General features: G+C 32.9%; 1 protein-coding gene across 1 annotated transcript in view; it reads right to left on the bottom strand.

Annotated features, from left to right (window-relative positions):
• Positions 1 to 3,618: 3,618 nt before the first annotated feature.
• The window catches only part of ASZ1 (ankyrin repeat, SAM and basic leucine zipper domain containing 1), a 57,872-nt gene continuing 35,021 nt past the window's right edge, over positions 3,619 to 26,469 (bottom strand). The window contains exons 5-13 of the mRNA XM_058724501.1: positions 17,996 to 18,107; positions 17,329 to 17,463; positions 16,055 to 16,179; positions 15,231 to 15,306; positions 13,922 to 13,978; positions 12,837 to 12,946; positions 8,544 to 8,649; positions 7,589 to 7,702; positions 3,619 to 4,087 (exon numbers count right to left, since the gene is read on the bottom strand). Coding sequence (XP_058580484.1) covers positions 3,935 to 4,087; positions 7,589 to 7,702; positions 8,544 to 8,649; positions 12,837 to 12,946; positions 13,922 to 13,978; positions 15,231 to 15,306; positions 16,055 to 16,179; positions 17,329 to 17,463; positions 17,996 to 18,107 — 988 coding nt within the window. The 3' untranslated portion in view covers positions 3,619 to 3,934. The remainder of the gene's footprint in view (positions 4,088 to 7,588; positions 7,703 to 8,543; positions 8,650 to 12,836; positions 12,947 to 13,921; positions 13,979 to 15,230; positions 15,307 to 16,054; positions 16,180 to 17,328; positions 17,464 to 17,995; positions 18,108 to 26,469) is intronic.

Raw genomic sequence — 26,469 nt, 5'->3', positions numbered from 1 at the left:
TCTTTTTTTAAAATATAATTTTATTTAGGGGCATCTGGGTGGCTCAGTCGGTCAAGCTTACGACTTCAGCTCAGGCCATGTTCTCAGTTTGTGGGTTGGAGCTCTGTCGGGCTCTGTGCTTATGGCTGAGTCTGGAGCCTGCTTTGGATTCTGTCTCCCTCTCTCTCTGACCCTCCCCTGCTTGTGCTCTGTCTCTCTCTCCCTCTTTCTCTCAAAAATAAACATTAAAAACCTTTTTAATAAAAAAATTAAATTAAAAAAATTCTTTAATAAAAAATAAAAAAAATTAATGTTTACTTATTTGTGAGACAGAATGTGAGCAGGGGTGGGGCATAGAGAGAGGGACACACAGAATCTAAAACAGGCTCCAGGCTCTGAGCTGTCAGCACAGAGCCTGATGTGGGGCTCAAACCCATGAAGTCATTAGATCATGACCTAAGTTGAAGTCGGATGCTTGACCAACTGAGCCATCCAGGTGCTCCTTTATTTTATTTTAAAGAGAGGAAGTCTTGAAAGGAGCAGTAGGACTTGTCACTTACAAGAAACCCCAATAAGGAAACAGCCAACTTCTCATAGAAAACATGGAGACTAGGAAGTAGTGGGACAGCATATTCAGAGTACTGAAACAAAACAAAACAAACAAAACTATCAACCTAGAATCTCATATCTAGCAAAACTTTATTTCAAAAATGAAGGCAAAACAAAGACATGTCCAGATAAACAAAAGTTTAAGAGGATTAACTGCTAGCAGGCCAACTTTATAAAGAAATATTGAATAAAATTCTTCAGATTAGAAGCAAGCACACACACATGGAAATCTAAATCCATATACACAAAAAACAAAAAAAAAAAAGTAATTATGTAATTAAAAAAGACAATATAAATGTATCTTTCTTCTCCTTATGATTTACAAAGAACCTATGTAAAGGAATATGTATATAATTGTATTGTTGGGCTTATCACTGACAGAATGCATCATATTTGAAAACAATAGCACAAAGGAGGTGAGTGGGAGCAGAGCTGTACTGGAGTAAGAAGTAATAATAGACAGTAACTTGAACCCACAGGAATAAATGAAGAAAACTAGAAATAATAAAAATGTAAATATAGCATACTTTATAAGTATAAACTTCATCATTTTTCTTTCTTCAATAGACATACAATTATACAAAATAATTATAACACTATACTGCTGGATTTGTAACATATAGATGTAATATGCATAATATTAATAGTATAAAAAATGGAAGACAATAGAATAAAGCTATATAGGAATTAACATTTCCATATCTCACTGGAATTTAGTTAGTTATAAGTCTGGAGAGATTCTTATAGGTTAAATACATATATGGTAAGCCCTAGATCAACCACTAAGAAAATAACTCAAAAATGTGAAAAAAATCAATAAAGAGGTTTTTCTATATCAATCATATGGAAAACAAAAGTAAAATGGTTATTTCTGCCCAATACATCAATAATATACCAATAGTAACAGTGAATATGAATGGATTAAACAATCCAGTCAAAAGGCAGAGATTGTCAGACTGGATAAAAATTAAAAGCACGCACACACACACACACACACACCCCAAAATTCCTAGTTGTAACTCTGTGACCTTTGGCTAGGTTGGCAAAATATAGGTTGGGGGGCTAAATCTGGGCAACTACCTGTTTTTGTAAATAAAATTTTGTACCACACTCACATCTATTCATTTATGTACAGTCTACAGGTGCTTTTGTACTACAATAGCTATATTAAGAAGTTGTGATATAGACCACATGGGCTACAAAGACTAAAATATTTACTATCTAGCCCTTTACAAGAAAGTCTAGGAAATCCAGTGTGGAGGTTCTTATTTAACTGATTCTATTCCCCAGGGCAGTAAGAAGTAAGTCCACCATTTAAGAATGAGATGAGGAGGAGGTCTTAGAAATTTGAGGACAGAGAACCAGAAAATAGTTATTCAGTGAAAAAGTAAGTGTACAAGGGAAATGGAATAGAGCTACCAGATGGCACTAAGCATTCCACTTAAGGAGAGTGGCAAGTACGCATTTTTGAAAGATACCTGCATCCCAAGAGGTGCTTAAGAGGCATTATTTGTGTTCCAAAGTCAGTTCCAAAGGTGTAGGAACATTTTCTGATTCCAACTAATTAAAAATTAAGTATCAGTTAATAAAAAAATAAAGTTTTATTACTTTCAATTGCATAGAATTAAAACTTGGTTTACATTTATATCTGTGGTTTTAGAGGGGTCTCTGTGGAACTTGTTTCAAGAAGAGAAGAAAAATGATTTGTGCTATCTTGTAAAAGAATGAATATTTCAAAAGGTTTACCCTTGTGGTAAAGGACTGTAATCAAGTCAAACAGAGTAGGAAGAGACTTACACTCTAGATAATGGGCACTGAGGAAGGCACCTGTTGGGATAAGCACTGGGAGTTGTATGGAAACCAATTTGACAATAAATTTCATATTAAAAAAAAAAGAAACGTGCTAGGAGTGAAACATGATCTGTGTTAGAAGAAGGACCTCTTCTCCTACCCCAATTCTGGTCTTGAACCCACTTAAATTGAGGGATATCATAAAAAAAAAAGTCTTGCTATGGCACTTTGGTAAAAATGTCAGATACCAGTTCCTTCCAGTGATATATGGTTGAGTGTATTCTCAGAAAAGGAATTATTCGAGTCTTGCTGCTCTGGTATAACAAAGAGCAGAAATTACCACTAATTATATTCTTCTTTTCTACAATTTTTTTGTAGATCCACTGCATCTGTTGTAGATCCACTAAGTCAAGCAATATTTAACTGCCACGTTCCCTGTGAAATCAGGCCTGCCCTTTTTTACCTTCACTTTTAAAATCTGAGTATCATCATTTGGTTTGGGAAAAAACCCCACATAATCATGTATTACTTTTTAGATTGATAGACATCACATGCCACATGCCACTCACTGTCATAACATCTTCAAGAATGTTACACATAGTACCTGTTACAGTTCCCATAGGTACAGTACATAAAAAATTTTAATGTACTGTGTACTTTCCACACTATTGTCTAAAATTTTTTATTTTTTCAATTAATTTTTTTTAGAGAGAGAGTGCACGAGCAGGGGAGAGGGCCAGAGGGAGAGGGAGAAAGAATCTTATGCGGGGCTCAGTCTGAGGACCCTGGGATCATGATCTGAGCTGAAATCAAGAGTCGTACTCTCAACCTACTGAGCCACACAGGCATCCCTAAATTTTTTTAAATTTACATTTTAGGTATTTTCCCTAGGTTTTTAATCCATAATTCAAAAATTGTTCATTTTATCTTTATTCTTTGCATGCTCTGAAATAGTTTCAAAGTCATTAATTTCCTAATGTTACAGAACTAAAAAATTAAGAAATTCCTTATTACATAATAATGGAAGGGAAAAATAAGGACTAAAAGAAAGGGACTTATTTATGAACATTTTACACATTCTGTAAGATTCACTGTGACAGTGGAACACACTTTTCTTTTTTTGTTTTAGTTTTTTCATCATGGTAAGTGTACTCTTTAATCTGCATCCCCTATTTTGCCCATCCCCCACCCACCTCCCCTCTGGTAACAACCATCAATTTTGTTCTCTGTAGTTAAAAGAGTCAGGAACACACCGTTTTTTAAGTGTCAAATAATATTAGATAAAACTTTTATTTTGAATGTGATTTAGAATCATAGTGCTAAACTTATGAATCACATAATTTACTGCTTGACCAAAATTAACATAAAAATACAACAAATTACATTTTTAACTCAAACTGACAAACCACTTTCTAAGGAAACTTTCTGTTCTATGCTATTATAATTTCTCCTATGGAGTATCAGCAAAGAATGTAGTTATGCTGTGCCACAAATAGTTAAAAGCAACATTTGTAGGTAATTTGAATAAGATATTACTCAAAACACAATATTAGGGTTATTTTCTCTGGAAAGTCAGCTTGCAAATGAAAAGAAGAAACCCAAATCCGCACACTGTAACAGCCGTCCTCTTCAAAATTCTACTGTTCCATGTAGATACTTCTTCCATTAATGGTATATGAGTTGGATCATTTTCTCGCTCATTTTGCAACTAATATTTAGTATGAGAAAATGAAAAGAGTTAATGTAAAGTACACTGAAAATAAAAGTATCTTTGATTTTTAAAAATATCCACGTTAATTCAGCTGATGTAGAAGCAGCCAAAGCAAGATTCTCATGCAAGATTTAAAGTGAACACTTAAATGTCTCAAAAAACAGTCGCTTTTGGGGCGCCTGGGTGGCGCAGTCGGTTAAGCGTCCGACTTCAGCCAGGTCACGATCTCGCTGTCCGTGAGTTCGAGCCCCGCGTCAGGCTCTGGGCTGATGGCTCGGAGCCTGGAGCCTGTTTCCGATTCTGTGTCTCCCTCTCTCTCTGCCCCTCCCCCGTTCATGCTCTGTCTCTCTCTGTCCCAAAAATAAATAAAAAACGTTGAAAAAAAATTAAAAAAAAAAACAAACAAAAGAAAAAAACAAAAACAAAAACAGTCGCTTTTCCCCAGGATCCCATTATAGTAAATTATTAGTTTCACATTAAGAATAAATACTTTCATAGATTATTACATTTCAAAATCATGTTTTTGTATCAGGAGCTAAAGTTCCTTGAACGTTAAAGTCTTTATTTCTACCTACAAGCAATGACAGTTGTTATTTTTCCCTTCAACATTAAATATCAAATGATTTCTTGAAAAAAGTGAGCCATTCTTATAACATACCTACAAAACATTAAATTTAACAAAAACTCAAAGGTTTGATGCAACTGCCAGAAGTTTAATCATTTATTTAAATATAATTGCAGGAACAAATACTAACAAAAACCTAAGTGGATCTTTTAGCGCTTCTCAGCAATTAAAGTACAGGCTCAGTAAGTTTATAAATACTTATACACTGAACTCTGTTGCTACAGAAGGCCCCCCAACTTGTGTGTGTACATTGTGTGTATGAGAGAGAGAGAGAAGATAGTTGATGGGGGAGGGGCAGAAGAGGGAGAATGAGTAAAAGCCAAAAGATCCTCAAAAGATAAAAAGAATCAGGCACATTTATAGAGTGATATATACTAGAAACATCCTGGGCTGGAGTGGTGACATAAATATTTTCAACATTAGCAAAAATAACTACTTCTAAAATCTACAGTGTAAATATTTAATTTAAAAAGCCTGAAAAATTAATTTTAAATTTACAGCAAAAAAACAGACTTCAATGCCAATCTCATTAATACTGTATTCTTGGCCTAACTTCCAAATGGCTTCATTCAGTAACAGATTCCTTTTTGACACTGATGCTCCATTTACTGAATCCTGAGACAGCCATTCCTTTTATTAACCAATTACTTAGAATGACCCTTTCTGACAGGAGCCTGTCAGTGTGTTGCTTTGAAAGAGAGTGATGTGGTGTTAAAGTCTAGCCTTGACCTCTCCTACCCTCCCTCTTTGTTACCTCCATACACTTATTGATGGTAACTCATATGTTTTTTAATTTGCTTCAGTTATTATTGGTAAACTGAAATATCAGATAATAGCATACTCCCAAATCTGGAAGCCTTCACAGTTCTCTCAATCAAGTCTCACTATGGTGATTACTACTGAAGACTAATCCAGAAAAACCACTGCAATAGCTTGTTCTAAAATTAAGACTTTCCTGACCAAAGAACTGTATCTGCAATTATTATATATCAGTAAATGTGTTTTCGAGGCTGGTTCTTATACAGAAATGTATAAATTCAAGGTAGAGAAGGCCACAGAAAAAAGACTTTCCATTAGCTAAAGAAAGCTAAAATTTCTCCTTATAGGTATATGTTATTAAAATAACTATTATGGTACCTGATCGAATCGTTTATGTTTTAGAGTCAAAGTCACCCCTAGAGCAGTGTTTCTTTATTTCATTCTTTTAGGAAAAACCTGTCCTCTCTCTTTAGCTTCATCTCAGTCTTCCTCCCCGTCCCCAAATGTTTTTAGTTCATCTTAGAGAAACCAAATAATTACCAATCCTGAGGCAAAGATGTCCTGGGAGAGTTTCCTACTCTAAACATTAAAGGATGATGCTTTGCAGGAAGTATCTTTACACAAATCCTTCCAAATTTCCCCTGGATCCTCATGAAAGATATTATCCTAAGTCAAATCAATACCATTTTCCTTCACTTCTTGGAGTTGATGAAGGTAGTGAAGATGAGCAGTGCTATAGTCCTCATGTTATCAACAAGTTCAGAAAGTAGAAAATCAGACTTTTGTATGAGAAAGTTTGTTTGAGGAGTGGTTGTGGATTAAAGGAACACAAAAGTGGAAGTAGAATAATTAGAAGACTGATGTGTAGCATGGTTGTCTGACATACAGCAGGCACCCTCACGCCTGTGGATGAATAAATGTCAAAGATAATACAACTTCTAAGATGCCTCTTTCTCTAGAAGGGAGGTATCTCCTACAAGAATTTTGAGATCTATTACTCATTTGCCCCATTTTATCTTTATTTATTCCCCTACTATTTTGTAAAACTTGCTTTACAATTTCTGTTCACTTTTTAAAAAGACTCCTTTTAATTGAACATATGTTAATAGCTAGAATGACAAATTACTTGGAACATGTATAAAGTTGATTTTGAGAAGAACTTTTCTTGATAAAATATTAACAAAAATATCAAGCAGCTTATGGGTTGAAGTTATACAAATTTAATGCATAATCTGACATTCACTTCAGCTATTTCACAAAAAGGTTACAGATGCCAAGTATATTTATTAAATAGACTTGGAGAACTCACAAGTGAGTTAGTCAAATGAAAATGTTTTCCTTTTTTTATTACTTATCTTCAACAGTTTCCTATTTTAGCAACATGGATTTTGTTACAGACAATTTTCTTAAAGGAGGGAAAATCATCTGTCCTTAAATCCAGATGTACACTTCTATGAGTACAGAAAAAACAACCAAAAAGGCCCACACTCTTTAAGAAAGTCTAGAAAATAGAATATTTCATCTAAAAACCTGTATCATTAACAGAGCTGATAAACCTGTCGTTTTCATAATTTTTCATCTGCATATTTATATGTAAATAAATTCTACAAATACAACTTCATATCTTTATGATATCTATAACTTCATAAATATTTGATTTTCATTGTTTTTCTGACTGGCTACGTATCATTGTAACAAGTGGTTGTACCATAATTTATTAAATCATTCTCCTGGCACACGATACTTCTGGTATGTAACACTTTTGGAATCATTAAGCTACTGAAAGATGCACATATTTTTATGGTCCTTGGCACATCTTGCCAAACTATTTTTGAAAGGAGTTGAGACACCAGTCTCACATGAAAGTGTCAGCTTGGTGAATCACCAACGTTCTCCCTTGCTAATTTAAAAGATGAAAAAGGATAGATCTTATTCTTTTAGTCTGCATTTCTATAATGACCCACAAAGTTTGTTTTTTATCTTTATGTCTTCCTTTGGAAACTATTCTTTTCCCACTTGTCTAGGGGAAGCAAGTTGCTTTTGTCAGAATTGCTTCATCGTCCAACATATTATGCTGTACATCATTTCCCCCTTTTTAAATGTTAAATGTATACCTTCTGAATTAAGTCTTTTAGTTTGCAGACCTCTTCACTCAAATCTTCAACATTACTAACCAGTTCTTCACAAACGGAAGTAAAATTCTGGGGAGAAGACCATTCTAGTACTATCTGTGAATATTTTCAAAAGTTACATTTTAAAAAATGGGAAACAACTTTTTACAACTTTGTATCTGCAAAAATGATAGTTTTCTCATTCTTTAAATTATGTAACTGAAAAGCATTTTTTGTTCAGAATAAATTCTGATACCAAAAAGAACTTCGTGATTTTATATATATAAACAGTCAAATCTTAGTTTCCTGAATACATTTACTAAGATTATGTATATATGACTTTATGGAGACTAATATTTAGCAGGAATAATATTTATGGTGAATAAATAAATTCATGAAGATTTTAAGAATGATAGGACTCCTAAATTAGTATTCTATAAAAAATCAGAGGAAAACAAGTGCATTAAAAATTTTTTAAACAAATAGCTAAAACCAAACCACATGAAAAACTCTACAAAAAAGTTTGCTTTTACAGGCCACTTACACTTTCTCTATTTAAATTTTCCTTCATTAAAAAACCTTACATTGATATGGTTTTTAATAACACTCAACACATTGTTTTGTTCCAACCTTCACTTGGGTCTCCTGTCACTTTGTATTTTAAACAACTAAATTCCCTTTAAGAACAAATGTTAAGTTTAATACACAGATCAGTTTAGTTTTTGGTCTGACTCATTTTCCTTTTCCTGAGAGCTAGAACACAGAGTTTTTCAATTAATTAAAAATAAAAGATATAGTAAAAGTAATATTAAACAAATTGACCTATTTAGATTTTATGTGACATTGTAGAAGAAAGATACAATTTTACCAGATAACTGTTTATTGAATTGTCATTAACTTATCTGGAATGTTCTTCAGTATTCATACTTTTCTTCACTTAACAACTTTTATAGAATACCTTGTGGGAATTTACAGGCAACTCAGAAATGATATTCTGTACTGCTGTTATTAAATGGCCACACTGTTTGTTTAATTTCAGAAGAAAGTTGAGGAACTCATCACCACTAAATAGAGGAAACAAACAAATAGGAATCACTAATATGAGCAATTTACTTCATTCTACTGGGACAGTTAATGTCTAGCCATAATATTTACTAAATTCTTTAAAAATATTTATAGAATAGCTAATATATATTAACAACTGAAATAGACATTGAGTATAACAAGTCTCAAATCTTGAGGATCTCAAGCTTCAGCATTTGAGGCAGACATGGAATTGTAACATCATTATTCAAAGGGACATATAAAGAAGGAATATAAAAGTGTCAATATTTGAGTATCTATTATGTGAAGGTACTTCACTGGTTATTTTACATTTATTATTCTTTTAGCTCCTCCCAATGACTCCTGTAAGGTAGATGTTAACATTAGCTTGTAGCTGAGACATCAAAACTCAGAGATAATGAATGTAGTATAATGGGAATAGATAATTAGTAATGCTTCACAGAGATGATAGATACTTGAATACAAATTTATCAGTCTGAATAAATATAAGGAAAATACATACCTTTCTTGTGATGTATAATTTTCAGGGCCACTGAATATCAACAGGCAAGTTGTAAAAATCACAACTCTATAGTATGCATTCATTACATACCCTGAATGGCTGGCTGCCCACTGCCTACCCCAGAGCTGTATAATATACTTCTTGTTACAATATACTTCTCTTTTCCCTGTGCTATAAGAACAGCATGTCCCAGTTGGGGCTGTTTATCCAGCCTGTTTTCAGAGTAATAACAAGAAGGAGATCCACTGCAGGTACAGCCATAATATGGGTACTCAAGAAATAAATTTTGTTATAAGTTGTTTAGATTTAGAAGTTATTTGTTACTGAAGCATAACATAGTGTAAGCTGACTAAAACAACAGGCTGTTTTTAAAATGTGAAGTCAAAATAAGGAAAGAGCCCAAATGTACATTGACTAATGAATGGATAAAGAAGATGCGGTGTATATCTGTAATGGAATTATTACTCAGCCACCAAAAAGAATGAAATCTTGGGGTGGCCTGGGTGGCTCAGTTGGTTAAGTGTCTGACTCTTGATTTTGGCTCGGATCATGATCTCATGGTGTGTGGGATTGAGCCCCTTGTAGGGTTCTATGTTGACCTTGTGGAGCCTGCTTGGGATTATCTCTCTCCCTCTCTTTCTGACCCTCCCCACTCAATGCTGTTTCTCTCAAACTTAAAAAGAATGAGATCTTGCTATTTGTAGCAACATGGACGGAGCTAGAGTGTATTTTTCTAAGTGAAATAAGTCAGAGAAAAAAAGTACCATATGAATTCACTCATATGTGGAATTTAAGAAACAAAATAGATTAACATAGGAGAAGGGAAAAAGAAAAGAGAGGGAAGCAAATCATAAGAGACTCTTAACTACAGAAAACAAACAGGGTTGATGGAGGGGAGGTGGGTAGGGGATGGGCTAAATGGATGATGGCTATTAAGGAGGGCACTTACTATATTGAACACTGGGTGTTTTATGTAAGTGATGAATCACTAAATTCTACTCCTGAAACCAATTATTACACTATATGTTAACTAACTAGAAATTAGTTAGAAATTAGTTAGAAAATATTACACTATATGTTAACTAACTAGAAATTAAATAAAAATTTGAAAAAAAGAATGTGAAGTCAAGTGTTAGGATAGAATTCACACCTTAAATAAAGGTACTCCAAAACTATGTGCTTATTATAAAATATATGGAAAAATTAAAATTACCACTACTCTTATCACCTAAAGATACTGACTGGTACTATTTTCTTCCAGAATATTTTCTACTAGTATTTTTCGTATGCATATATATAACTGGCACTATGCTTCACACTCCATTTAATATTTGTCTCTTAAACTTATTATTTTTCTATGATATTAAATCTCAAAATAATTTTAAGGACAAAATAAAATATGTTAATGCAATATAATTCAATCATTCCCCAATGTTAAATATTTCAAGTTTCCAATTTTAGAATGTTTAATAAATAATAGATGTGAACAATATATTTTTCCATAAAATTCTTTATCTTTTTCTTTTTGGAGGAGAAATAGTTTTCTTAATGGACATAATTTTGAGATGCTTTTGACAGACTTGAGTAGCACTCAGGTGGGCTTAGAGGAAAGGTCTGGACAGAAACTGTTGAAAATGTCAAGATATGGATGAATGCTTACCATTTCTGTTCAAAATATCTCAAGGTAGTAATGGAATAGTTATTATTTTTAAATTGAATTCTCTAATTCTGCAAACATAAGATTAAGTGTAGAAAAAAAGTAAAAGGACTGTGCATATATGTTCTTGTAACAGACTATCTTAGAAAATTTAACACATAGAAGGAAAGTATCATAAAATAAATCAGTAGCTAGATTGGTGAAGTCACATTACCAGAAGATTATAATCAATCAGTTCAACTTTTCCTGCTGTTAGTTTTCTTATGACTTAATGACTAATTTCTTCTTTAAAGAATGACTTTGAACAAATGGGAAGTAAAACCTTTTTCATAACAGCCTGTAAACACAGTCTGTGATTTAATAACAAGGTCAAATTCCTGGAATATATGTCTGCCAGTTATATTTTTTAAAAAATTCAGCAGTTTTAATAAGTGAACCATTCAGGATTCTGCACATTCTTTAAGTCTATAAATTCCTCAAAGTAAATTCTTAAAGGCAACTCTGCCATCATATAAATAAGTTATATTAAAAATTTTAATTTCCAAGCTAGTCATGTAGAACTTAGAATATTCCTTCATAGACACAATAAATTTAAAAATTAAGAAAATTAACAGAGATTCAAGAAGGTTTGCTGCTTTTAAGTCCTCACAACTGAAATCCTTTTAAATATTTAAGTGTGTTTAAATATTTAAGAGTTAGAATGTTATTTGGAAACAATGAGGCATTATTTTGAATACAGATCATCTTATTATAAGAAGGCAGATTAAGAGAAACAGAAATAAGTTAATTTTGCAATAAGCTTTTTAAAGAAATCTGGATCATCTAAATTATCCCATGTAAAACCGCTCTAAATTCTAAAATGGTGTGGAAATCTATCATTTTTAATTCATGTTTATTATAGTTGCAATGTTAGTTTTAGATAGGCTACGTTAGTGATGATAGTACTGTACTTGTAAGTATATTTTATAAGATACAGCTTGGATGAACCTCAAGGGAATTAGGATGAGTGAAAAAAGCCAATCACAAAGGATACACATTGTATGATTCCATTTAAGTAACATTCATGAATATCATTATCAAGATGGATAACAAATTATTGGTTGTTAAGGATTGGGGGGATGGGTATGGCTATAAAGGAGTAGTGTGAGGGAGCCTTATGGTAATGGTATGTTAAGTGTACTGTTTGTGGCAATGGTTACATAAAGATACACATACAATAAAACTGAATAGACCTATACATGTACACACAAATGAGCAGATGTATAACCAGTGAAATGCAAATAAACTATGTGCATTGTACCATATATGTCAGTTTTATGGCTTTAATATTGTACTATAGTTATACAAGATGTTAGCACTGGGTGAGACTGGGTAATGACTGTATGGGACTTCTCTGTACATCTCTTTGCAATTTCCTGTGATTCTATAATGATTTCAAATAAAAAGTTGAACAATTTACTGCCCCAGAAAATATTAATAAAATCAAATACAATTATTTTAAAAATGGATTTTAGATTACTAATATTACTAATAATCAGTGCTTGACAAATTTATAATATTGAAACCAAACTTTGTATACTGACAACTTAATTCCTTAAGAATAGGCTGAAAATGGGGGCTGAGCTACATTAAGAAATGCTTTCTTACTGCCCTATGTGAAAAAATTACTACTTTGAATTTTCAACTTGACACATAAAATGACTCAAAGAGAGTAAGAGCTATACTATGAGAAGCATGGCATCTCATATAGTTCATTTAACAAGATGCAATGAAAAAATAAAAGAATGTTTCTAGCTGAGTTAAGAAGATGTATTGTTTTGCTTCTTGGTAAAATGACTTTATAAAAATTGACTTTATAAAGGACTTCCCATTTCAGAACACAATAGATGATAAAATGAACTATCCATTTCCTTGGTAAAATGATAATATCAAGTAAAAAGACCCAGAAACTATCAAAATTAAACTTTTTAGTTCTTTTTTTTTTTTTAAGAACAGCTCATTCTAAACAATATTAATGTTAAGTTTACCTGATTTCCAACTTTGCCACTTCAGGTAGTTCTCCAAATTTTATCTCTTCTACCTCGAGTTCTTTAAGAGCAGCGAGAATTTTCTGCTGATCTCTATTGGTAATTCCATTCTAAGTAGAAATAATTTTAAGGTGCAACAAGACAGTCATACTTGAGTAATTTAATATCCAAAATTACTGAAAAGTTTTCTCCTTGATTAATTTATATCTTGAAAAAACATACATATTAGAAAAATAAGAAACATACTGAAAAATAGATGGTTTGCTTATAACTGTGACTGACAAGGTTATGTCATTAAGATTTTTATTTAGATATATAGTGACTATAGTCAATGTTTTTTGCAAAACTCTTAAAAACAAATGATCAGATATTAAAATAACCTTTCCAAAACCACCACAGTAAAACAATTTTCCTTCAAAGTATTATTTAAAATATTACCAGTGATTAAAGAAGGATTATGTCTTTTGTCTTCATTCTACCATTGGTGTTAACTAAATTTTCTCTTTTGGGTTTAGCTAAGTAGTATGTTTATTTTGACTTTCAACAATACTGAAGATTTCAAGTTTCCAATGTGTGTGTGGAGGAAAATCATTACCTTTTAGTATGCTATTTATTAGTATTAAATATCTCTAATATTTTCAATTGTTATTTTCAAAGCTATTTTCAAATTGTTACTTAATAATGTTAGATGGCAAAATAATAGGTCTTGATCTTTTGAGAACCCAGCAAAAGGCAGAATTTTGATGACACATATTCATACTTACATATACAAAAAGCCACCTCTTATTTCTAAGTAACCTCTTTTACAAAACTATTTCAGATTTACAAATGAAGAACCAGTTTTAGTTGAGCTCTCATGATTAATCTGAAGAAAGAAAAACAACTCTAAGTCCTTCAATGTTCTTAAAGCAACTTAATACTGTAACAGAAGATTTTAGATATGGTTATCCATAATCATATGTAATCAAAGAAACTAGTAAAAGATCATTTACGGTCTGTAGCCCCAGAATTTTTAAAACAGAAAATAAAAACATCCACAATTCTTAAAATATGAAAGGTCTGGAGTTTTTGAAACCGATACTAACCTTTGTAAACTCATCTTTCCTCATGGTCAAAAGATGTCTTAAAGTTATATCCCTTTCCTGTAGAGAAGAAAAAAAACACCACCTTTCAATATAAGTAAAACATTAGAAAGGAAAGTAGGCAAGTGTCATAAATTAGTCATTTATAAATTAGTCAGTTATAGTCAGTCAACTTTCAGTTCTAGGAGGGGATAGAATATGCAGGTATAGAATTGTACTACTGGCTAGATGATGAGTGTCATTAACATGTGTAAATGATTACCTAAAAAAGTACAAACATAACCGGTTTCCCAGATTCAAAGAAAATTATTACAGTTTATATATGCTCACATAAAAAGGAAGGTAGCTCTATAAAATTTCATGGAAGTTATGTTTTATGAATATTTTAAATTTCTAACTGCATCATATTAAACAATCAATAACATTCAGTTTTATTCAGTATTTCTCAAATAGGAAAAGTTTCAAGATTGTACAATGAAGCACAATTCTGAACTACCTAAACAGAATGTGCCCATTCCTAAGGAGAGCCTATTTTAAAAAGTGCCTTACTGCTTCATTCAGCTAAATGGTTAACTGTCAAACCCTATAATGCATACCTAACATACCATAACTCAAACCCCATAATGCATCCTAAAGTACCTAAAACAGTGCTTGGCATATGATCTAATTTAATATCTATGACAATCCTACACTAGGTATTATCGAAAAAAGAGACTTAAGTCACATATTTCAGTTAAACAATCATTAGAGCAAGAATCTGATACCAGATCTGTTTGACTTAAAATCATGCTTCTAATATTCTATACAGGAAGCAACTCTAAAAACAATCTGCACCAGGCAGTGGTGCCTGGGTGGCTCAGTTGGTTAAGCGTCTGATCAGCTTAGGTCATGATCTCACTGTGAGTTTGAGCCCCACGTTGGGCTCTGTGCTGACAGCTCAGAGCCTGGAACCTGCTTGGGATTCTGTGTCTCCCTCTCTTTCTGCCCCTCCTCTTCTCATGCTCTCTCTCTCTTAAAAATAAATAAACATTAAAAAAAAACAACAATCTAAAGGCTTAGATGTACAAGGAGGAGTTCTATGAAGTTTCAGGCAGTGAATAAAAGCTGTTTATTCCAGCCAAATTCAAATTTTTTTTTAATTTCTAGAATAATAAATTTTTCAAATGCTTGTAGCCTTAAAATGGGATCTAGTATAAACTATGGAGAAAAGTGTATTTGGCATTTTTATTTAAGCATGCTTAAGCATTAATATTTAGTTAACCAACAAATAAACATACATCTATAATTCTCTGTAGCTTATACAAAATCTTACCTTTAATAAATCTGTCATATGTTCAAGCCCAAGACCATGTAAAAATATTTCCAGGTCTCCAAATGCTGTATACGAACTAGACACATTTATAGCAACGTCAATTTCAGAATGGACTATAAATGCACAATCAATATATATTTATAATATAGACACAGAATGAGAACGAGTAAGAATGTATCTATATGTAATATAGTTGCAAATTTACACACTAGACCTATGTTATATCAGTGGAATAAGGAAGGTTTCTTGAGTGAAGATATAAATTAACAGAGAAAATGACGACAGTAAAATGTAGCTCATCTTTCCTAAGAATGAAATTAGTTGCCAATATGTATATTCCTTGTGGGGTTTCTATACATGAAAATCTCTTTAATTGTAGGAAGTAAAGATTTAATAATTTTAATGTAGGTAAGCAAAGAAAAATTTTGTGGCCATGTACTGAACTGTGGTCATAAAAAAGTGTATTTTTAATTTTAGCTTATAAAATCAGAAATCTGCTAAAAAGAATTAGAAAGCAAGATGCAGTCTAGTTGAACACTAACAAAAATATAATCTTAAGACACTTTTAGAAATAAATTTTGTTGATATTTTAAAGTTAGAAATTATTCTCATTACTGTTAGTAGTACACATATATAAAATTTTTCTAAAATTCTGTAGAAAAAAGCATTTAAAATCTAGACATTTCTCAGTGATATTTAAAAATTGATTGTAATCGTGTAAAACATCCTATTTTAAATGTCATCACATTTACTAAAAGTAATAAAACATACATATTTTTTACTAATTTATAGGTATTTTGTTGAACAAAAACATGCTTTGTTACCTAAATATGTGATCTTTTTCTTTATCAGAATCTGTTGTTAATAGTTTACAAATAGTCTCTTCTTTAGTTAGCTGTTGGAGCTTTCCCTCCAATGGATTTAAAGTTAAAGAAAGAAAATTGAAGATCTGCAAAAAGTTAACAAGCCATTCAAATATACTTAACATTATATATACTATCACTTATACTTAAAATCTAACTTTTTAGTAAGTCAGGGTTATGCTACATAACCAACCAGAACACAAAATCAAATCTCACTTTAAGAAACAATTTATGGCTCAAAATAATCTTTGACATTCATAAATTTCTTAATATGTCAAATTCAGTGTCATCTACCTTAAATTTAATAATGCAGTAAACCAATTAAAAATTTTCAAATTTTCAAAGCTTAGAAGAAGCACCACAAATTTCTTTTGAAGTTTCACAGGGCTTTAGTGGTTAGCAATTATTCTAGAATACTTCCGTAAACGTAGACTTGAGTTAGAAAATGATAGGCATGTTTATCAGATTGCTTAAAAAAATAAAGAAAGTTATTTTCCATGCAGTCAAAGTGGCATGGTCTGATTATATGATAGAACCCCTGGAATGTTACATGCTTTCAAATTCAGAAACTCAGGTCTGGAAGCTCTTGAACTATATAATATATAACTTAGTTTTACACTTGTACTGTATTCACCCTTGCTTAGAAATTATAGCCCTTTGATCCAAAGTTTTAATATTCAGACTAAAACTTCCTATCAATATAGTGATTTAATGTATGGCAAATATTTATTACTGACTTTAATATGTGAATGACAGTAGATCATCTACTCAACTATGTTATCTCTTTATTAAATACCTTGTCACATGTATAGGAGTAAATTACTTATTTTTTAAAATGTCTAATATGTACTAATTAAAATTACATGTTCAATAATTACATGTTCAAATTTTGGCATTTTATTAGCTTTCTCAATACACTAATTAATTTCTAAAAATCTGGACCAGTCTGAAATGTTAAATAGTCTACTACAATTTTATTTCTAGGGCCAGAATAAGATTTTATTATTTATTTCTATAGCTTTTAAATTACCACATTATATATGCCTCTTATTTAGTAAACGTGAATACTCTAGGAAAATAAAGTTTATGTTACCTGGCCAGAGGAGAATTACATATGTAAACATTTAATAATAGCCAGACACAGTATTATGACAGTTGTGAGTTCTAAGAAAATAATACAAAAGTTCTAGAAATAATAACATAACATGCCACAGGAAAATTAATATATAGGATACCTCTAGATGTTTATTTCTTTTAGCAATCTCACTCGGTGTCTTTCCATCTTTGGTTTGTAACATTTTATTAGCTCCAAGTTCAAGCAACTTCAAAACTACATTTTTATGACCCTGACGTGCTGCCCATGTTAAAGCCTGTAAGTGGGGGAAAAAGAAGATTGTTTAAAGACAGGGAGTGTATATGAGACAGAAAGGAAAACTTTTCAACAGTATTTATGGCACAATAAAACAGTGAGCATAGTTAATTAACAGAATGGTGCAATCTCTTCATTTTACAATCTAAAGTAAACATATTTCCAAAGTTGTAACTGCAAAGCAGACTGCCAGTGCTCACAGATTTTACAAATCATAGGATTTTTTACCCAGTCAAATGCTTTATAGAATAAAATAATTTATTTGCCAATCACTGAACTGTTTTCTATAAAATAGAATTCTATGTGTATTCTAGAACCCAGGCTTTGCTGTGTGTTACAGCTTCTTGTGCCAAGGGTGAGGACAAGGAGAATCAGATAGTTCCTTTTTTGTTTCAGCTGTTGCTTTTCTTCACCAAACAGTAATTGTACCCCAGCCCCTCTGTAATTTTTACTTCTTAAAAACTTTTTTGTGCACTACTGATAAGATACCAATGTCTTATTAGAAAAGGGAACATTGTACAATCAACTCTCACGGTATAACCATTCTCATCCTGGGCATTAACTTCTGCTCCATGGGCAACAAGGAGAGCAACAACTTGAGGGTGACCATCTCGCGCAGCATACATGATTGGAGTCATAAGTCTCCTAGCAAGGAGGAAGAAAAGAAACATCTGTGTTAATGCCAACATTAACAGCTACTCAATTTCATTAATTTTACCATACACAATACCAATGTATTGTTTTGAAATCAAAGAAAAGGAAATGAAAGCTTTTAAAAAATCAGGTGATTTAAAAATCCAATCTCCCAGCAAATAAATGTGAAGGAAGAAGACACTTAAAAGTACTGAATGCTTACACAGCACCCTCTAGTGAAGACACGTGTTTAAAAAAAAAACCACAAAAAAAGCCATACTTTCTAATATGAGGTTTCAATAATTTACATATTCATGTAGGAGAGTATCAGAGTACTATGCTTATGCTGGGAATACAGTGATGAAAGACCCAAAAAAGGTCCCTGTCCTCTCAGGATAGCTCATACTTATTAAATACTTATTATATTTTATTTATTACATTTAATAAAAATATAAGTTTAAAACTTTATCTTATTTCATAATGTAGTCTGTTATGATTCTATTTTAGTATAAGCCTGAAAGAATTTTACCCTGACTTGGAGGCTTACTCTAGTTAAGAAAGAGATTAGTTTAATAGTTTAGCCAGACTCTCAGACTATTTTCTGGGAGAGCACAGTGGTTTCCCTCTCGTGTATCATTTCTCAAAATAGAGATTCAATCCCTCTCCTCCTGGAAGTTAGTCAGCTTCTTGTTCTATTACAAAGGATACCAGAAAGATTCTATCAGTTCTACTTGGGCTGAACTGTATCATGGTCAGTTTTGAGGGTGGTCTGGGATTCTGGGCTCAATCTTCCTGAATTGGCTCAAATATCTGATTTATATATAAAGAACTTCACAAAAGAACAACAAAGTAAATAATTTCAGAAATCTGTTTTGATCTCCAGGAAGTTCATCTTGGTTATTCACATTACATACACGACCTATAAATAATATTTCTCTATAAGGCTTATTAACATAAGGTATATCCTGAATCTGGTCACTTCCTACTAATGTATTCGGCACAAAAAGATTCACACATTTCTCTCTTTATTCTATTTCCTAGGATATTACAATTTCAATGTTTTATTGGAAACTGTATGCTAAGGTAGCTGTCAAGCATTGCCTCTTCTATCTTGAATATCTCCTATACACTGGCTTCATTAGACAGGTAATGTTTACAAAGTAAAGAGGGAATTGCCTGGATAACTTAAACAAATAATGAAAACATACACAATAGAACAAAATTATTTGAGTCGACTAATTCAAATTCTCCACTAAGTCTAAATTAAATCTCTTGATGCCTCTCCTCCACCCCACCTTCTCTATTAACAGTCCAAATCTGCTTCCAGTCTTCCCTATTTCACAAAGCTACCATTAACTATATAACTCAGGCCTAAGACTAAGCATCATTCATGACTCTTCTCCATCACTCCATATACAAGTCATCAGCTGGTCCTTCTGGCTCCACCTTAATAATTAATATTCTGAATCTAGCCACTTCTCACCATCTTGTTAGCTACTGTAAGCAGTCTAAGCCATCATCATCTTTCTCTGACCTGTGTTATTGCAATAGCCTCATAATTACTCTCCATGCTTCTGTCTTGGCCCCTTAGAGTTTATTCTCTTTGGAAATGCCCAGTTCTTCCCCTTCCAGGGACCATGCAAGGCTGTTCCCTCTGCCTTTTCCTAGAACTTCATATTGCATACTTTTTCACTTTATTCAGATCCCCATTAAGAGGCAAAAATCAATAAAATTGACAAACAAAACCAAATTTATCAAGATAAAAAGAAGACACAAATTACCAGTATCATGAATAAGAGAGGTGACATCAATACAGATTCTCCCCATTTTAAAAGTATAATGGAATATTATGAACAAATTTCTGCTAGTAAGACAACTTAGATGAAATGGACAAATTTCTCAACAGATTCAAGCTACCAAAACACACTAAAAAGAACCTAAATAGTCTTATATTTATAAAAAATTAAATTAGTAAATAACCCATTGCCCCCCCCCCCACACACACACACACAAAGAAAAGAGCAGGTCTAGATGGCTTCACTGGTAAATTTCACCAAACAGTTAATGAAAAAAGTAACACCAATTCTACTCGGACTCTTCCAGCAAACTGAAAAGGAAAGAATACTTCCCAATTCATTCCATTAGCAAGACTTACTCTACTAGCAGGAACCAGAGAGAGACACTGTAAGGAAAGAAAACTATATAGACCAATAATCTTCACTGAACATAGATGCAAAAGTCCTCAATGAATTTTGGCAAACAGAATCCAAAAATACATAAAAAGGATAATACATCATAACCAAGTACAGTTATCCTGGGAATGCAAGATTAGTTTAACATCTGACCAAAAAAAGAAAAACCACCATTATCTCAACAAATGCGGAACAAGTACTTCACAAAATCTAACATCTAATAAAATTCTTAGCAATGTTAAGAGTAGAAGAGAACTTCCTCAACTGGAAAACTTTACAGCTAACACCATACTTAATGGTGAAAGAATGAATGCTTTCCTCCTAAGATCAGAAACAAGACAGATGTTTGTTCCCATCACTTCTATTCAACACTGTATTCCAAGCTCTAGCCAATGCAACACAACAAGAAAAACACAGGCATCCAGGTAGAAAAACAAGTAAAATTGTCTTTATTCACAGACAGCAGTCTGAGAACCCTATGGGATCTACCAAAAAAGCACTAAAACTAATAAATGAATTAGCAAGGTTGCGGGATACAAGATCTAATGGAATATACACAGCATTATTTAAAATTATTATTTCAAGGGGCGCCTGGGTGGCTCAGTCGGTTGGGTGTCTGACTTCGGCTCAGGTCATGATCTCACGGCTGGTGAGTTCAAGCCCCGCGTCAGGCTCTGTACTGACAACTCAGAGCCTGGAGCCTGTTTCAGATTCTGTGTCTCCCTCTCTCTCTGACCCTCCCCGTTCATGCTCTGTCTCCCTCTGTCTCAAAAATAAATAAACGTTAAAATTATTATTTCAATTTGTGAATTCATGATAAGCCATTACTACAGAGAATTTTTAAAATCTCATCCTATTAGACTAGAAGTACGAGAAAATTATGGCATGGTACTGGAGGAGACCATAGTCTCATTAGGAGAAATAGATCTTATCTTGCTTACACATCATATGTGTTTTACTAAGAGCAGAGAAAGATGATAATGTTTAATGACATTTTTTTAGAAAAGGAAAAGCAGAGTCATATTTTCAAGGCAGAAAAATGTAGTGAATAGCAATTTTATTGAACCAACGAAAATGAAAAAAATATTGTCAATTAAATTATCAGTCATTACACTAAATGAGAATGGGCTGGATTTATCAACTGAGATATTGGCTTAAAAAACAAAAGATGGGGGTGCCTGGGTGGCTCAGTCGGTTAAACGTCCGACTTCACCTCAGGTCATGATCTCGCATTCCGTGAGTTCGAGCCCCGCATCGGGCTCTGTGCTGACAGCTCAGAGCCTGGAGCCTGTTTCAGATTCTGTGTCTCCCTCTCTCTCTGACCCTCCCCCATTCATGCTCTGTCTCCCTCTGTCTCAAAAATAAATAAACGTTAAAATTATTATTTCAATTTGTGAATTCATGATAAGCCATTACTAAAGAGAATTTTTAAAATCCACAGGCAGAATAATTTCTAATTTATAAAAATTTAGTTCATATAGTTCAACCCAAATAAAAAACTTACGTTTAAACACCAATTTAGAACACAGAATCATCAAAATTTTGTAACCTCAGCATTAACTGTCTATTAGAGAAACAAAATCATTATGCATGGCTAAGCAGTTATCTCATTCACTGTTCACAACAACCTTATTAAACAGAAATTATTCTCACTTTAGAGATGAGAAAACAGGTTTAGAAATAAGTAGCTTTTGCTGAAGATCACTGTTAGTGTGTGACTGAACTAAGATTTTTGTGTTTATTGCCCCCCATCTCCTGAAAACTACTTTTTGCAATCTATCCTGATAAAGAGAAATCTAAAGTTCTCTTTTTCTCATTCTACAATATGGCAAAATTGGAAAACTAAATAAGGTTGGCTAAAATATAATCTGAAGGAAGTGACACTCTGGCAGAATATCCAGAGAAGGTGACATGAAAGTGTTGAGTCTCATTTGCTTGAGCCTCATTATTGAAAACTGTAAGTGAATTTTCTGATTTTGTACTGAAATTTGTTCTGAAATTGCACTGAAAATTAAGGTTCTTTGAAATATCAATATCTCTTAGAATCTTGAACCAGCAGAGATTATAATTTTTGGCCAATTCACATGGACATAAATTGCTTCTTAGAGATGCCTACTTCCTCCTAGATAAGAAAAGTACTGGGCCAGCATAGTTTGCTTACTAAGAAGTTTCAGATTACTACTGAAAAATGTGTTTAAAATGTGGCACTGGTTTCTTCTAAGAAAAGCTTAATTTATCGAAAGTAACAGCAAACTCCTGTAATAAGGTCTAGATTATCTAGAAGGTTTATTACTTAGCTTCTAAACAGTTATTAAAGTTATTGATACCATCAGTAATGTTGCATGACAATTTTGAGAGGGGAGAGAACAATTCTTCCAGTTGTTTTACATCTACAGAAATTTGTAACATCTGTAGTTTCCTGCCTGTTACTGATTAACAAAATCTAAATGAATTACTCAATTTTATAAACTCTTATGAACAATCTTAAGAACTCTTCAGGGAAGTTATAAAACTTTATAATAACTGGTCTACATGATAACAATTTGTGCTACTAATAACTTTACTTTCAGTATTAATTTCCATCTATTTCCTGAGATTTAATGTAAAGAATTTTTTACTTCCAATTCTCTCTTTAAATCACTGCCAATTTTGTTCTGCCTGCTCCTTCTAACAAAATTGCTTTGGCAAAGGTCAACAATTATTTGGACTCCTTTTATTTTTCTAGCACTTAAATGTATGGATTTCAAAGGTCCTCAATGCTCCTCCCTTTCCACTACATAAACACCATGTCTGGATGATCTCACCTACTCTCCTGACTTTACTGTCAACACACTAATGGCTGCTCCATCTGTATCTCTAGCCCTGGCTTTGCTCCTGAGCACAATATTATATCTGTCATTGCCACATGGTTATCCTAACAAAACATATATGCAACGCATATCCAAATCTGAAGTCACCACCTTACTTACCTCTAACATACAACTCTCTCTATTATTACTTACCTCTGGGAACAGCATCACAATCCATGCACTGCTCAACCCAGAAATCGGAATTTATCCAGGGCTCCTTGTCATACTTTCATATTTAAGTCAGCATTCCTATGAATTTTACCCCCTTCCTATCATTTGTATCTGTCCACTTTGCTCTCTCTCTCTTCTTCTTCCAAGTGTTCAGGTCTCATCATTTCTTACATGGATAACTGCCTTCTTGGCTCTAGTCTTTCCTCCATACTTGCAAATCTTATCATGTCAATTCACTATTTAAAATTTTCAAGGTTATACCTGTGATAAGTGTATCTATCATGCTAAGTCCTCTGTCTACCATTTTAGCACCTCCAATCCTACTCCATCCTAATAATAGACTTAGGTTATGTCTGCATTTCATGGATTCCAATTTCTCTCTCCTCTGGATGGCCTATACTCAGAGCACTCTCTGAATGCAATGTCTTTTTACTCTTTTTGTCAACCGACTTATTCATAATCTACCTCTAAGGTTTCATTTTAGAAGCCAACATACCCCTATTTTTTTGATGCCCCACCTCCTCTTAAATACCAATTCCTCTCTCTTCTATGTTCTCTTAGTATTTTGTGCTTTTTTTTTTTTTTTTTAAATCAGTTCATCTATCAGGCCAAAATGTATTTGTTCAATTCATCTCTTTTTTTCAACTAGATTATAAGTGCTTTGAGGATAAGGACTCTGACCTGTATCTGTATCCACACCCAATCCATACAGCAACTAGTATAATGAATGGTCTGTTTCTATGTTTTGTGTCATGCTTACATTTAATACAGGCAGGACCTTCTTCTCTATTCCATAATTACATGTTTATTTATTGTATTTTTAATGTATCTATGTCCTTACTCATTTTATATATATCTATATTGGATCTGCTTCTTGAATTTAATAGGCTTTGATTTATGGATTTAGTGGCCATGTAGTCTGGTGTGTCCAAGTTTATGCTTTTTATATTTTCATTGATTTTTGCCTTTTATTGTAATAGAAAGTTCTTTATTCTATATACTGCATTTAACATTAGTAATACCTGATGCTGACAATCTTGATTTCCATGAGTTTGCTTTCATTGTAAAGGGTTTTTCATACTCCTTTCTCTTTTTTTTTTTTTTTTTTTTGTAAAGAGCATTTAGCCATCTTTTGAGGGTTTGTTTTTTTTTTTTAAAATTTTTTTTAATGTTTATTTTTGAGACAGAGAGAGACAGAGCATGAATGGGGGAGGGTCAGAGAGAGAGGGAGACACAGAATCTGAAACAGGCTCCAGGCTCTGAGCTGTCAGCACAGAGCCCGATGCGGGGCTCGAACTCACGGAATGCGAGATCATGACCTGAGGTGAAGTCGGACGTTTAACCGACTGAGCCACCCAGGCACCCCCATCTTTTGTTTTTTAAGCCAATATCTCAGTTGATAAATCCAGCCCATTCTCATTTAGTGTAATGACTGATAATTTAATTGACAATATTTTTTTCATTTTCGTTGGTTCAATAAAATTGCTATTCACTACATTTTTCTGCCTTGAAAATATGACTCTGCTTTTCCTTTTCTAAAAAAATGTCATTAAACATTATCATCTTTCTCTGCTCTTAGTAAAACACATATGATGTGTAAGCAAGATAAGATCTATTTCTCCTAATGAGACTATGGTCTCCTCCAGTACCATGCCATAATTTTCTCGTGCTTCTAGTCTAATAGGATGAGATCTTTTGAATACTTAGTTACTCTTAAGTTGCACCCACTCTCTGTAAACTATAGCTCTTAGATTTTTGCTGGTATGATTTAGTACTTATTTGAGTTTTACTTGTACTTTGTCTTGTCTGTTTCCAAAAACCTTATTTAGCACTCATACTTCACATTTTCAGACAGTCTAATATTATCCATTAAATACACATACATCAAAGTTCATCTCTCTTCATTGCTTCCTCTTGTTTTCATCCTTTGTCTTCTTGAGGTCTCTGTTCTGATTCCTTTTTTTGTTTAGTCTTTTCTCAAGTCTTTTCGCTCATTCCAAGAATACAATCATATGGTATTTGTCTTTCTCTGACTTATTTCACTTAGCATTATACTCTCTAGCTCTATCCATGTTGTTACAAATAGCAAGATTTAATCCTTTTATGGTTGCATAATATTCCATTGTATATATACCACCCCTTCTTTGTTCATTCATCAATGGACAGTTGGGCTGCTTCCACAGTTTGGCTATTGTAAATAGTGCTGCAATAAACACAAGGGTGCATGTATCCCTTTGAATTACTGTTTTTGTATCTTTGGGGTAAATACCCAGTAGTGTGGTTACTGGATCATTGGGTATGTTCTATTTTTAATTTTTTGAGAAACCTCCATAATGTTTTCCACAGTGGCTGCATCAGTTTGCATTCCCACCAACAGTGAAAGGTTCCTTTTTCTCGATATACTCGCCAACATTTGTTGTTTCTTGGGTTTTTGCTTTTAGCCATTCTGACAGGTGATATGTTACTATAGTTTTGATTTGCATTTCCCTGATTATGAATGATGTTGAGCATCTTTTCATGTCTGTTGGCCACCTGTATGTATTCTTTGGAGAAATGTCTGTGTCTTCTGCCCATTTTAAAAATTGAATTATTTGTTTTTTGGGTATTGAATTATGTAAGTTCTTTATATAGTTTGGATATTAACCCTTTATGAGATATGTCATTTACAAATATCTTCTCTCATTCAGCAGGTGCCTTCTAGTTTTGTTGACTGTTTCTGTCACTGTGCAGAAACTTTTTATTTTGATGTAGTCCCAATAGTTTATTTTTGCTTTTTTTTACCTTGCCTCAGGAGACATATCTAGAAAAATGTTGCTATGGCTGATGTCAGAGAAATTACTGCCTGCTCACTCTTATAGGATTTTTATGGTTTCACGTCTCACATTCAGGTCTTTAATCCACTTTGAGTTTATTTTTATGTATGGTGGAAGAAAGCAGTCCAGTTTTCCCATTACCATTTGAAGAGCCTGTCCTTTTTCTATTGGATATCCATTTCTCTTTTCTGAAAGATTAATTTACCATATCATTGTGGGTTTATTTCTGGGTTTTCTATTCTATTCCATTGATCTATGTGTCTATTTTTATACCAGTTCCATGTTTTAATTACTACCACTTTGTAATATAACGTGGAGTCTAGAATTGTGACACCTGCCACAAGTTTGC

The sequence above is a fragment of the Neofelis nebulosa genome, chromosome 4, assembly GCF_028018385.1.
Source record: "Neofelis nebulosa isolate mNeoNeb1 chromosome 4, mNeoNeb1.pri, whole genome shotgun sequence".
Lineage (NCBI taxonomy): Eukaryota > Metazoa > Chordata > Mammalia > Carnivora > Felidae > Neofelis > Neofelis nebulosa.
The sequence above is the reverse complement of the archived record's forward strand: the minus strand, read 5'-3'. Positions and strand labels throughout refer to the sequence as shown.